The sequence below is a fragment of the Rattus rattus genome, chromosome 5 (assembly GCF_011064425.1).
Source record: "Rattus rattus isolate New Zealand chromosome 5, Rrattus_CSIRO_v1, whole genome shotgun sequence".
Classification (NCBI taxonomy): Eukaryota; Metazoa; Chordata; class Mammalia; order Rodentia; family Muridae; genus Rattus; species Rattus rattus.
Genome location: NC_046158.1, coordinates 133,897,736 through 133,911,884, shown reverse-complemented (window position 1 = coordinate 133,911,884; position 14,149 = coordinate 133,897,736). Strand labels below are relative to the sequence as shown.

The following is a 14,149-nucleotide window of genomic DNA, read 5'->3' as shown; positions in this document are numbered from 1 at the left end:
TACTGGCAGGACCTTCATCATCATTCATTCAGCTAAAGGCCATCCTACCCCAGACCCTCCATCCAGAGCACTGTCTGGAAAAGAGGAATGATATGGCCTAAGCTCAACCTCTCCCTACAGAGCCCTCTCAGTGTTCAAAAGGGCTTGCTTGGCTGGATTCCTTGAGGGGCCTATCCTATGCAGAACCTGCCCGGCTGGTCTGTTCTCCCCACTGTCTCCTCCTAGCATATTCAAGAGTCCTACCAGCCACAGTAGGTCAGGACAAGACTGAAGAGTAGCCAATGGTGACACCTAAAGTGGTACTCTATGGGAGGTGTGTGGTCTCACAAAAGCACGGAATGGATGTCACCTGTCTCAAACGTAGGAATCCAAAGCTCAGAGTGGCAGGGATACTCAACTCCAATCAACCAATGGAAGCCAAACAAGATGGATACTGAGACCAGGGGGAAGAAAGACTGGGGGGGGGGTGCAGCTAGAAAGGCAGTGCCCTTACAGGAGCTTCATTCTGGAAGCTTCAGTAAGGTTTTAAGCCAAGGCTGGTGGCCAGGGTCCGAGTGCTACTTCATTCATTTCCCTGTGTCTGATTGCCAGATCCTTGCTGGGTGCTGGGGTATGGCCAGGAAAGCAGCTCTCCTGGCACGAATGCAAATGGCCTTTTCCATAGTTCTCTCCAGTGGCCTCAAGAGAGGCCTGAATGCCTTGGGCCCAGAGGCCTAAATCCAGCAGGCTCCAGAATGAGCAGCCAGTATCTGATCCTGTTCCACATGGGCCCTGAGTGGTCTTGGAGAGGTTTGTTACCCACACTGTGGTTTCAGTGTGTGTTCATGTGCGTGCATGTGTACACACGTGCCAGAGGACAACTCAGGTATGGTTCCTCAGGTACTGGTTTAGATTTTTTGTTTTTGAGACAATGTCTCTTAATAACTTAGAGCTTGCTGAGGCTTTGCTGGCTGGATAATTAACAAACCCTGAGAACACAATCCTATCTTGGCTTTTAAAAGCTATGGGTTCTGGGGACTGAACTCAGGTCTTCTTAAAAGCTTTACTGACTGAGCTATCTCACCAGTCCCTTGCTTGATGTCCCAGGATGTTTTCTGTTCAGCAAGAGTTAACATTAAAAAATTTTTTTCTGAGACAAGGTCCTCAGACAGGCCTTGACTTTGCTGAGATGCCCCTGCCTCTGCTTCCTAAGTGCTGGGACACAGGCCTCCAGGTTTGTTTTTAGGAAGGGTCTCACTGTGTAGCTTGAACTCAGAGATCCACCTGCCTCTGCTTCCTAAGTGTCAGAATTATTATTTTTATTTTATTCTTTTGAAGTACTGGGGGCTGAGTCCAGGGACTCACAGGCTACACAAACGCTGTGCTACTGAGCTACAGCCCCAGACTTGCCATTTTTTTAAAAAAATGTATTATATATAAATACACTGTAGCGTAGCTGTCTTCAGACACCACAAGAGGGCATCAGATCCCATTACAGATGGTTGTGAGCCACCATGTGGTCGCTGGGATTTGAACTCAGGACCTCTGGAAGAGCAGTCGGTGCTCTTAACCCCTGAGCCATCTCTCCAGCTTAGATTTCCATTTTTTATCTTAGTTTTGAGACAGTGTGAAACTTGGATGGTAATCCTGCCTCACTATATACCGCCATGTTTGTTTTAACTTTCAGTTATGTGACAGGATGTCTGTAAGTTTCTAATGCATGTCTTGAACTTTTTATTCCCCTGCCTCAGCCTCCTTAGATGCTAACTCAAGGCACCTGTAGCCTTGCTCCCTTGTGACGGCCCAGAACTGCTAGTTGGAAACAGGTCCATACTGCTGGGCGTCCTCTAGGAGAGAGTGACGTGGTTTGAGATTTCCATACGTAAGCAGGATCTTTAGAGGAAGGAAAGGAGTTGGGGCAGGAGAGCTTCAGATCAGTGCAAAGGAACAGAATGAAGGAGTAATTGGAGGCCAGGCACCAGGCAGCTGCAGTGCTGCCCAGGAGTAACACAAGGCCCCAGAGGTACAGGGGTCTGGAGTCGCAGCCTCCTGTGGGGAGGTACTGGGGGCACATTGTGTCTTTGATGTGATGTGTCCCCTCACAGCCCACCTCATCTCTATCTAGCGTCTGCACCATAACTCACAGCTCACGACTGGCAACAGCAGCAGCTTCGTCAGGCTGCACATGTCCCAAAAGGGGGCCCTCACAATGTTCATCCTATGGTCGCCACATCCCTAGTCAAGACCTTCAACGGCTTCTATCTCTCCTCCACTGAAATCATTTTTTTGTCTGATATTTGAGGTCTTTCCCACTTCCAATCCATTCAGTCTGCTTTCCCTAAATCACACGTAGGCTGATGGGCCACCCCTACTCTTAGTTGCCCTTCCTTGGTCTTTCACTGATGTCTACTTTAAAGAAACACTGCCTCAGCCTTTCAGCAGCAGGGCAAAGGCACGAACTTGAAATCATCATCTCCTACCACTCTTGCCCTCAGAGCCTGCTATGACTGGCTCTGGCAGTCCTCCCAACAGCTACTGGGAACATGCTCTGTAGTAGACACTAGGGATAATACAGTGTTAGCCAGCAGGCCATGACAGGCTGAGTGAGTCCTGGAGCCTCAACTGCCTACACCTGTGACTGCAGCATGGCTTGGGGCTAGGTCAAGTGCAGCAACCTAGATAGCGCCCATTGCTGACAGCCTTAGCTCCTTGCACACCAGCTCCTGTGGATGTAGCCGCTAAGATAAAAGAAGAGGACTGTAAAGTAGGGTCACCAAGTCATTGTTTTGTTTTTCAAGACAGGTTTTCTCTGTGTAGCCCTAGCTGTCATGGAACACTCTATAGACCAGCTGGCCTCAAATTTAGAGATCCACCCGCCTCTTCCTGAGTGATAGGATTAAAGGCAGCTGCCACCACTGCTCTGCAAGAAGTCTTTTTTTTTTTTTTTCGGAGCTGGGGATCGAACCCAGGGCCTTGCGCTTGCTAGGCAAGTGCTCTACCACTGAGCTAAATCCCCAACCCCTTGCAAGAAGTCATTCTTAACAGGGCCTAACTATGAAGCCCTGGCCAGCCCGACACTCAAAGTGATACACCTGCCTTTGCCTTCCAAGTGCCAGAAGAGTCATTCTTAAATAGATATTATAGAGCAAGTCCTGCATGTTCCATGCACAGGGCTGAGGATTAATGAACCTTCAAGGAATCAGATTGGCTGGAAGAAAATACAAGAACAGCCGTGTGGATAGCAGTTTCCTGGGACCTGCTGTGCAGAGTAGGCTGACCTCAATCCTGCTATGCCTCATGACTGCCATAGCTGGCTTAAAGTGGCATAAAGAATTTTTTATTAATGTGTAATGAGTGTGTATGCCATGTGTCAGGTACTGGATGAGGTCATCAGATCCCTTGGAAGAGCAAGTGTTCTTAACCATTGAGCCAGCTCTCTAGTCCCCAACATTTGATTCTTTAAAAAATGTGTGTGCATGCGCATGGGTGCTTGCTGGTACCCCTGGAAGCCAGAGGTGGTAGCTGGAGTTGTATTGTGAGCTCAGTGCTGGAAACCAAACTGAGGTCCTCTGCAAAAGCAGTGCTCTCAACCAGTGAGCTCTCTCTACACCTGAAACATGTGAGAAAGGTTTTTGTCCCTTTTTTGGTTATTCTGTGTTTATCTGTGTACCAGGACTGGCACCTGTGGAGTCCAGAAGAGGGCACTGGATTCTCTGGAATTATGGTTATAGACAGTTGTGAACCACCATGTGGGTGCTAGGAACCGAACCCAGGTCCCCTGGAAGAGCATCTCTCCAGTCCCTGGTTTGAGGCAGGATCTCATGTAGCTCAGGTTGGCCTCAAACTCACTATAATCTTGAACCCTCAAATCTTTCTGTTATCACTTCCAAGTGCTGGGATTAGAGGCTACCACACTCCATTCCCAGAATTTCCCTCTCTTTAATTAAAAGTAGACTTTCCCCTCTCACGTGAGATACTCTGATTACTTATCCTGATTATTTCCCCTTACTCTACTCCCAGTTCCTTTCCAACTTCCCACCCCAACCCCCACCCCATCCCATCCAGATCCACTCCTTTTCTGCCTCTTGTTAGAAAAGCAAAGGCCTGTAAGGAACAATAATAACACATAAGAGCTGGACAAAGCAAACCAACAGAAGGGAAAAAGCCGAAGACAAGGCACGAGAATCAGAGATCCGCTCATTCACGCACTCAGGAGTCCCACGAAACCTCTCAACTGGGAGCTACAATAACTGGCAGAGGACTCGGTGCAGACCTGCGCTTGCTGCCTGTCTGAGTTCGTGTGAGCTTTGAGCATGTTGATCTAGAGGGCCAGTGTCCTCCATACCTTCGGGCCTTTGGGCCCTTTCAGCCCCCTTTCCCATGGGGTTCCCTGGGCCGAGGGAGGGGTTTGAGGGAGACTTCGTGTTTAGGGCTGCGTAATCCAGAGTGTTTCACTCTGCATGGTGTCTGGCTGTGGGTCTCTGTTCCTATCTGCTGCAGGAGGAAGCTTCTCTGATGATGGCTGAGCAAGGCACCAATCTAGGAGTATAGCCGAGTGTCATTAGTCTTTTTATAATATTTTTTGAGATAGGGTTTCTCTGTGTAGCATTGCCTGTCCTGAAACTCTGTAAACCAGGCTGGCCTTGAGCTCAGGGAGTAGCCTGCTACTGAGAGTAGGGGTGAAGGTTTATCTAGGCAACAGCTCAACTTCTCCCTGTTCAATGGAGTTATGTCAATGTGGTCTTCAGCAATGGGTCCTTCCCATCAGTTTGTGGAGAAGAAACTGTAGTCTTGGCAACAGCCGGAATTGTTTGGGAATTCCCATGGGACCCCTTTGGCCAACAGCTTAATTAGATGTAACACCAATACTGGGAGTTTCATTTGGTGAAGAGAGCCAGCTGGGGCTGTCTCCCCCATTATTTGATTTCCTTTAGATTACTTTCATATATGTATATATTTAAGCTCCTATTGTATTGTTTCTATACAACTCTTCAAATGGCTCTTAATTTAGCTCCTCTCCCGACTCCACTTGATGCTTCTGTTCCAGCCCCTTACCCAATCCACTCATAACTATGTATCCTATTTCCCTTCCCAATGATATCTGTCCCCAACCCTTTCCCTTACTGTATATCTAACTTCTGTGGTTCTTAGGATTGCAGCTTGGTTATTGACTAAAGCTAATCCCACATATACCACTTGGCTTTTATCACATTTCACCCTCACATCCTAGGGGTGGGCACTGCTACTCCCCCACATTACAGGAGACATATATGTAGTTACATGTTTTGTTCTGGTGCTGTGAAGTGAGGAGGGCACTGAATGTGGGCATCCTTGGGTGGCAGCTCTTGGCTAAAGCAGGGATGGGGAAAAGATTCTACTTAGTCCTACAATATGTCAAGGCCAAGCCTTGGGGTCTAGGGGAGGTCAAAACAAGGTAGAGTCAAACAGAAAAAAGCTGAATCCTGAGGCGTTCTGGAACTTCCTACATGTACCCAGAAACCATCTGAACTCGGGATGGAGGTGGTCTCAGAAAAGGCTGAAATACAGAAAACAAAAGCAGCCAGCGGATCACGCTGGATAGGACTTAGCTCTCAGAAGCAGAAGCAGCAGGCCCCGTTTTGTCCTCCAGAGGGCACTTGATACTAGAAAATGAAGCTAAATGAAGCTTGGAAAGTACTGCCTCAAATTACACAACCTTAAGATCAGTGAAATTAAAATTTAATGCCAGTTCACAAAGGATATAAAAATCTCACAAGCCCAAGTATGTTAATATTGAAATTTTGTAAGGAAATAAGTTACTTGGAAAAACTACTCATGTCCATTCTGTGGCTGAAGTTATTACTAAAAGATCACTCAATGGAGCAGAGTGCAAGGAACCCAAGGCTATCTCTGTTATTGCTGTCACCTGGACAGAGAAGTTAGGGGCAACTAGCATCATGGAGGGGTCCAACTGCAAGCACTCCAGAACTTCTGTGTTAAAACCTATCTTCTTAGCAGTCTGCCTCCTTCCTATCCCTAGCCCCATCCCATGATCTTTTGGCCATAGCAAGGATGCTTAGAGACCAGTTGCCGCTTCACCAAAGACTTGGGAAGGGAAGAGCGAGTGCCCACATGTGGTGCATGGTAATCCCGAAGCCTGCAGCAGGCCTTGGCATTTGCACTCCACCACTACACTACCTTCCCCAGGCCTAGTCCAGCTTGAGTCAGAAAAGGAATATAGCATTTTTATTAACTACTTTAAGTAGAACAAACTAAATACATATTTAACAGTTTTGGTTCATTTATACAGTACATTAAATAAGTTATGCACAGAGTTAAGTAACAAAAGTTCCTATTGAGTCAAATGACAAAGCACAGAAAAACCAGACTCAAATGCATCCTGCCGGTGGCTTCACATTCATCTGCCGCCTCTGCAAACCATGCTTGCAGGATTGGCTTTTATTTACATTATTGGTTTTCTGTAGGGATGGAGCCGTCGTAGCCTCATCAGGAACTTGGGAAGCCACAGGAGTGGAATGAAGGCCTTATATCAAACAGCCCTTCAACCATTCGCTGGATTGTTACAGCTTCTTCCAGGCAACACAAGCCAGGGACTAGGCTGTCCCTGACTGCAGCTGCGCATGCCCTTTTTGGCATAAGCACTGACAGTTTACACTGGGCAGCAGGAGGTGTGACAAGACGGGGTCTAAGCGGGAAGTACCGCCTCTTGGGCTGTGGAAGGGAAGATGGAGAAATTATCACCCGCCATCTCGCGTCCTCCTGGCTCACTTGCTCCATCATCTTTGGAAATGGGTGTCACATGAGGCAGAGCAGGCAGTCAGCATTTTGGCTTTAAAGGAATATACTTGAGTGGCCAGGCTCTGCTAAGCAGCTGCTGGACCAAGGATCTTCCACAGCTGGCCATCTGGCTCACAATGGCCAGCTCAGTTCCTTCTGGCTTTTCTCACATTTGGTTCAAACCTGCCACCACCCAGTTCTCTGCAAACAGCTAACACTCATCAAAGGACACTGGCTTAGTCTCCTGAGCCAGGAGCCTGGAGACCTTGGTTCCAGTCCAGTTCTGAAGCAAGCCTCCAGGATGTGTCCTATTTGTAAAGGTTTATCCAACCCACAGTCCTGTCTGCAGTTTCCAGAACGAAGGCCATCTGCTCATTCCTTATGCTCCAGGAGAACCACTAACACACACTTGCAGTTGTGTGGAGGCCTCACACACCTGCTGAGATCCAGAACCACTCAGAAAAAATGTCTTCACTATGAGGTGACAAGAATTCGTACACTTCCGCTTTGGAAGCTAAAGATGGTAAAGTTGACATCAAGATGCGAAGAAGCACTTCCTGGGGGTCAAATGGATAAAGGAGTCCACATTACAGAAGACTGACAGCCAATGCCTGGATAGACTCAGGGGGGCAGACAGCTTGTTCCATGCAGATCCAAGCAGCACATAACTTTGTACCTCAGGAACAGCCATTCAGCCTGTGCCCTCACCACCACCTACCTCCCTGCATGAGTCAATCTGAAGGAGCTGCAGGGACCCCTTCAGTGAGTCTTTTTGTGGGATAGGTCTAAAGTAACTTAGGCTGGTCTCAACTTGCTAAGCAGCTATGGATAATCTTAAACTTCTGGTCCTTCTGCTTCGACCTCCCAAGTTTTAGGATCATAGGTATGCACCACCATGGCTGGTTTATGTCACACTGGGAATCAAATCCATGCTAGCCATGCTATCAAATAAGCCACATCCCAACCTAGCTTTGTCAAGTCTTCATTCGCTGGAGTGAGAAACAGTGCATGACTCCCAGTTTGGTTACTTTTGTTGTCTAGTTTCTGTAATTTTATCCCACACTTGGTATTGGATGGCCAAGCCCTGACCACTTTTGTTCCCCAAGTAGTTACTGCAGAGGCCAGCCTCCTGAGCAGCCTGAAACTTTGTGTTCACTCCCAGCCGTGTGGCAGAGGGTCATATAAGCGGACTAGAAATACAGTGGGGAGCCAGGATTCACTTCTAACTCCAGCTCCTCAGATGCTGCTACTGCTCCTGCCTAGGGAGGAGTTAGAGAACTGCCAAAAGAACAACTTACATTGGAAAGCAAGTCCTAAGCAGATGCCACTTGAGAGTGATGCTGACTGCGAAAGTGGCAAGCCTGGGACCTGAACCATGTAATGTAAATAAAGTACTGCCCAGGTCTGTAGACAAACCTGGCAGGACACAGAAGCCAGGTAGTCCCCAACAGCACTATAGAAATTTGGAATCTGTCAGGCTAACCACATAGCTAAGCTGGATTTTGTATCCCAAACCTTTGCTATATAAACCAATCTCCAACCTGGTAAGTACTAGTGCATTGGTCCTAGCTCTTGATTCCAACTATCTGGGCTAGTCCTGTGGCAAAAAGATTTTAACATTTAAAATGTGTTCATCCAATCTACTAATGACCTGTGGTACACCAGGAGACATTCTTAGGTTCACAGAAGTCTGTGATCTTCTCTTGACAGTTTTGTGTCTGAGTGTGGACAAGTGCTGTCTGGTACTAACCCTACCTAGTAAAACAAAAGTTGTCCCCAGTGGCTGGGGTACTAGACTGATGGGATGGGACCAGTGAGGCCAGGCTGCACTAGGCTGTCTGGCAAGCAGTGGGTCTTGGGTACTCTATGCTAAAATAACATGATTTTAAAGGCCTAAGTTTCTAAGTCTGAAAACCCTTGTTCTATTAAGATAGGGGCTTGGTATCTTTAAATCAGCCTTAACTATGTGCAAGGACAATACATCCATACTTTTATAGGGCAAGGGCTAGTATTCAGACTTGGTCATTGTACAAATAGTGGCCACAGCTTGCAAAAGCAAAAAAATGACTCATCCCAATTGTCTGACAGAGCTTTAAAAGGATGCTAGAGTAGACTGAGTGGCCAAGGTAAGGTGCTGGCAACTAACAATGGCGAGGGAAAAGATGTGAGCAGTACTCGGCCTGATCAATGGGATCCAGTAAAGACTAATGGATCTTGTCTCCAATTTCTATTTGGAGAATCAGGTAACTGGAAAAGTTCCTGAAGATGGGAAGAATAACAGGTCAAGCTCTTCAAACAGTTCTCATTCTTCACAAACTCTGAGCTGTGAGGGACACTATCAAACACAGAAAAAGGATGCCAAGAACGTTTACCTGATAACGAACCCGTGAGGCGATGTCAAAACCAGGTGTGAATAATGCCATCAGGGTCAGGAGCACTGCTTAAACATGTGCCAAACAGAACCTATGCGCGAGACACCAAGGATCCAGACATGCACAGTCCGAGAGGGAGAAGGACACAGAACAAGGTGACTGTTTTAAACAGTCAAGCAGTGGCAGAGGGTTTTGCATTTCCAAGGTGATCCACTGAACATTTTAGTGTGGCCAGCATGCTCAGAGAAAAGACTAACACAATGGTTTATCCTCTCAGACCAACCCATGCGGTGGAGATTAGCACAAGCAAAGAAACACTGGAGTTGGGAGTGGAGGGTGGGGGGTGGGGGGTGGGGGGTGGGGGGTGGGGGGTGAGTGGGTTCCAAACTAACGAAGATGGCCCGGTTGGAAAATCTTGTCCAAAATGATCCATGATCTTGGGAAGACTAATTTAATTTTTTTAATCATTACTAGAGATTTTACTGAAATAGTGACTTCTTTCTTCCATTTTTGAGCCTCTTAACAGCTCTGAGTGGCTCAGGAAGGAGTTCTGAGTACTTACTGCTTTTGTGCTACCCAAGTCTCTTTTAGGCCAATCCGTGTCACCTGAGGGTGGATATGGGGCTCAAAGAACTGTTTGAAGGCAGGGGAAGGAAGGGCCTCCTCCTACTGCTACCAATCTTCAGGCCTCTACTATGGACACTGTGGGACACTGGTGCCTGCTGGGACACTACTGACAATCTGCTGATGCAGGGAGCTGGAGGGAGCTGGTGTATACACTGAGAAGGGGCTGGTTGTGCCAGCTTTAGCTGGAAGAGAAACCTCAGGAAAGCCATGGAGGAGGCAGCTCAAGCTCCTTCCTGTGTGCACAGAATGATCCGTTAGTTCTTCCAAGGACATGTGGCAAACCCCGGGGAAGCTGTGGAACCTCTGATGCTTCCTGCCACTTCATTTCCTGCTGATGACCCAACAGAGCTGCTTGTTCGCATAGCCAGCTCACTGCTGCAAGCATTCTGCCATGTGGAGGGGTCATCAGGGGAGGTGGAGTCTGTAGCTCAGAGCCCGTTGGCATCAATGGCTGTCACAGAGGCAGGTGTTGAGGACCGTGAGGTGGTAGCTGAGGTCTTGTCCAGGGCTGGGCTGGGCACACTGCAGTCAGCAGACCTGGCTGAGCCCCGCCCTCCAGGGAGCAGTGACCGGCTCTGGCTGTGAGGACTGTGGCCATGTAGACTCTGGCCACAGAGGCGGTGGTGCCGCTCCCAGTCCTTATGCTGGCAGAAGGAGCCACAGTAGCGAGCAATATTGCAGCCACTGCACGTCTCGCTGGCTTTTCGGCCACAGTTCCAGCAGTTCTGCAAGACACAGGCATCGGTTAGTGGCTGCTGACTTCTTGAGGGGCAGGTTTGCCACTGTCACTTGTCATCTGCATGGTACAGCAAGGGCTGTGGAGCTACAGACCTGTGGGTGTCTCTGCTGATGACTTTTAACTCTTGATCCTCTTGCTTCTCCCTCCCAAATGCCAGGATCACAGGCATGTGTCACCTGGGCCCAGGTCTTACAACTACCTTCTGAAGACCATGCGTCCACACATGAGCTTGAACAAACATTTTCTAGAGCTCCCAATGGAGGAACAGTCTTCAGCGTTTTTATTGACAATATTTGATCTTTTAACTAAGATTTTTAAAGGAATATAGGAAAACAGACTTTTCTCCAAAAAGTTACCTTCCAGGGAACCAGGATGGATGAAGAAAGAGGGAGGTGGCTATGCTGCTGCCTCCTTTGTCCTCTGTGCTTATTTCCCTCACTGTTATGTCATAAAGCAGATGGGCGGACAAGAAACTACAGTCTGTTCTCAAGGGCCACTCAATCCTGGAGTCCCTAAAGTAGACTCTGGGCATTTTCTTATTACTTGTTACATTTATTAAGAGCGGAGTAAACGATCCTGAGGCTTAGCAGAAATGGCACCTATGAATAGTAATTCTATCACAGAATGTAAGAGCAAGACAGGTTTCCTGCAGGCTCAAGGAGCAGCCATGAAAGCAGCACAGTCATTAAAAGTACAACTCACCCCCCAACCCCCAATGGCTGGGAGAAAAGACAACATAAAAAGAATGCTAGCCCTGTGCAGCCTCAGTACTAATACTCGTGATACGTGATCTATACTCGAAGACTCCCAGGACCCACTGGTAAAAGCTTTTCTCTCCCTTGATGTTCTAGTATGGTAAAACTATCAACAATAAACAACTAGCCTTCTCATCCATAAGGACACAATGGCAGAGGCCCATCTCACAGCCTGGTCACAGGACTAGCTAGGGAAGAAAGACAGCCTTCCCTGTGAACTCAGGATACTTGATCAGTGAATAAAACATGCCAAATGGCTCCTTCCCAGCACTGTAAGATGGGGAAACTGAGGCATAGATGTGCTAAGGTTAGAATGCCATCAAAGTGCTGGCTATTCAAAGCTTGAGAATGAGTTCCTGAGGTCCAGATACTCCACATAAGCATTTACTTCAAAGTACATCTCCTAACCCATGCGTCTTAAGAAATGTAACAACAGGCACAGTAACTTGCCAATACTACCAGCATCAGTGGACACAATTAGAGAATACAGAGAATTATACTCCATTTACACATCTTCTGGCAAAATGGATTCCAGAGAATGGGCCACTGAAGAGCAACAACTCAGGAAAACAATGGCACCTGTGAGGAAGAAGCCAGGGGCTGCCCTACACAGGCTACCTCTAACTCCAGGTGTCTGCAAGGGTATCTGAGAACTAGGTCACAGCACAACATTTCCATCCTGGCTGCCATTATTTAGCCATGTCTTCATGGGGATGAAATACAGAGTGGAGTAGGAGCCCCCAGTGACAGGCCTCATATGCAGGTATAACGCAGGTAGTGTCAAGAGCACTTGGGTGAAGAAATGGTGCTACCCTGTGGTTCCAGCTAATTGGGAGGCTAAAATGGAAGCTAAAATTTAACTTGGGACATCTTCAAAACAAGGGCTTAAGCCGGGCTTGGTGGTATGTGCCTACAATCCCTGCGCTTGGAGACGGAGGCAGGCGAGCTGGGAGCTCAAGGTCGGCCTGGGCTACACAGTAAATTCAAGACCAGCCTACAAAACTATCTCAAGAACAACCCTTCTTATTCTCCAAATAAAAAACGCAAATGTTTATTGTTCAGTCACGCTTCAAATTAGCATTCCCCAAAACTTGAGCTAGGTCAGTAGTGTTCTGTGGTTAGTGTGCAAAGGTTATGAACCTTCTGAGGTCAGAACTGTAATTCTAGAATCTCCTTTAAGTAGAGGCTCTCAGGTCCCAACTGGACCTCTGGGCAGCTTGGACCACAGGAGGAAGACGTTCCTCTTCACTGTCAATTGCTAGTTTATTGTGTTTGCAGGAAAATGCCTGTGGGAGAGGCAAGGTGACATGATACTCCCTGTCCCTCCATCTCAGGCAAGCAAGCAGCCTGGTCTAGGGTTTGCTGCAGGTATAGAAGTTGCTGTAGGTTGCACAGTAAAGTCCTTATCAATTGAACAAACAGCACTGTAAACTCAGTTTATCTTCCTAAAGGATGCCAGGCAACAGGACAAGGCAGCTGAGGACTCAGGCGATGTAAAGCCAGTGTGCAGACAAGCTGAGACTGGCCTTTCTCTCCAGGTCACACAGCTTATCGTGAGATGAGAAACTGCGAGTCATCCAGATGATGAAATGCGAGAGAGAATCAGAATTTTTGGTCCAATGCAAACTCAACAAAAGCTTGGGCTGTACGTTCTTCCTTTTGAAATGCAAATTTGCCAGAATCCATGCTGGCATGCATGCAGAATCCATGCAGGCTACTTAGTTTGCTGCTTAAAAATACAACTCCTACAGTCTTATTCCCTGTGTTCTACACTTGGCCAGCCTAATTTACATAGCAAGTTCCAGAACAAGAGACCCTATCGCAAATAACAACCACCTCCCCCACAACAACAACAACAACAACAACAACAACAACAAGAAAAAAAAACTGGAAAATTTGTGTTGACTTCAAATGCACTAGTGCTAGGGCTCAATGCAGGCCCTGCAGGTACAGCTGCTCTGGAGGCAGCTTTATCAACTCGGTGAGACCCTGACTCAAAACAAAAGAAGCCTGGGATGCAGTTAGGAAAGAGGCAACACACTTGCCAAATGTACCCAAGGCCCTAGTAGTGTGTGGGGGTCGGGGGAGAGGTAGATTGGTACGGTCACATTGTTTCTGCCTTTACATCATTTTTTTTTCTTCTTTATAACCTACCTGTCCTCTCCTATGTGTATCAGGATCATATGAACTCTAAATTGTCTCAGTCTCCCAAATGCTACAATTTTACACGTGTGTAACATGTCTGGTTCCAATTTTTCATTTTTGTTTTTATTGTATTAAAACATCCTGGGTCCTGGGTAAAGTATTGGGAGGTCTAAGTTTGTAAATTTAGAACCAACATCTACTAATGAGATTACTGTGAGGACTAGAAAGGAGTATACATATATAGCCAGGTATCCGCCTGCATGTGTGAGGTAAGCCTTTCTACCCAGCACCTCAGTGGCAAGCAGTGGGCTTGCTGCCCCTTCAGCCACCCAGCCCAGCCTATAGCCCAGTGACCCTCTGACCTCTGTGGACTCTTCTTGCTCATTGATGACCAGGAAAGCATCTTCTGCCGCCTGCCTTTTGACATCCGCTATGGTTTGCTCCATTCGAGCTCTCTCAGTTGCAATCACTTCAAAGGCTTTTTGCTCTGCCTCAGCTACAGCCTTTTGTACCTCTGACATGGCCTGAATTTTCACCTTGTTCACAGCTTCTTCTGGAAGAAAGCAACAGTAAAATCAACTGGCAGAGAAATCTTTTCCCTTCCAACCCACAGCATTAGGGGGTGGGAATGGAAAGTGGGGGCAGCAACACACTCAGCTGGCCAACCACAGTATTGCTAAGGGGAAAATAGTAAAACAAGATGTGCAGGGGTGAACATGTAGCCTACACTTACAGTATTCCTACAACGGCTCACC

At 47.4% G+C, this 14,149-nt stretch overlaps 1 protein-coding gene across 5 annotated transcripts in view; it reads right to left on the bottom strand.

The window, feature by feature from the left end:
* Positions 1 to 6,177: 6,177 nt before the first annotated feature.
* The window catches only part of Cbfa2t2 (CBFA2/RUNX1 partner transcriptional co-repressor 2), a 105,734-nt gene continuing 97,762 nt past the window's right edge, over positions 6,178 to 14,149 (bottom strand). For 3 of the 5 annotated variants that reach the window (XM_032904496.1, XM_032904494.1, XM_032904498.1), the window contains 2 exons: positions 13,757 to 13,947; positions 6,178 to 10,480 (listed from right to left, as the gene is read on the bottom strand). In XM_032904496.1, coding sequence (XP_032760387.1) covers positions 10,184 to 10,480; positions 13,757 to 13,947 — 488 coding nt within the window. In that variant the 3' untranslated portion in view covers positions 6,178 to 10,183. The remainder of the gene's footprint in view (positions 10,481 to 13,756; positions 13,948 to 14,149) is intronic. The other 2 variants (XR_004388047.1, XM_032904495.1) reach the window with 2 other exon arrangements.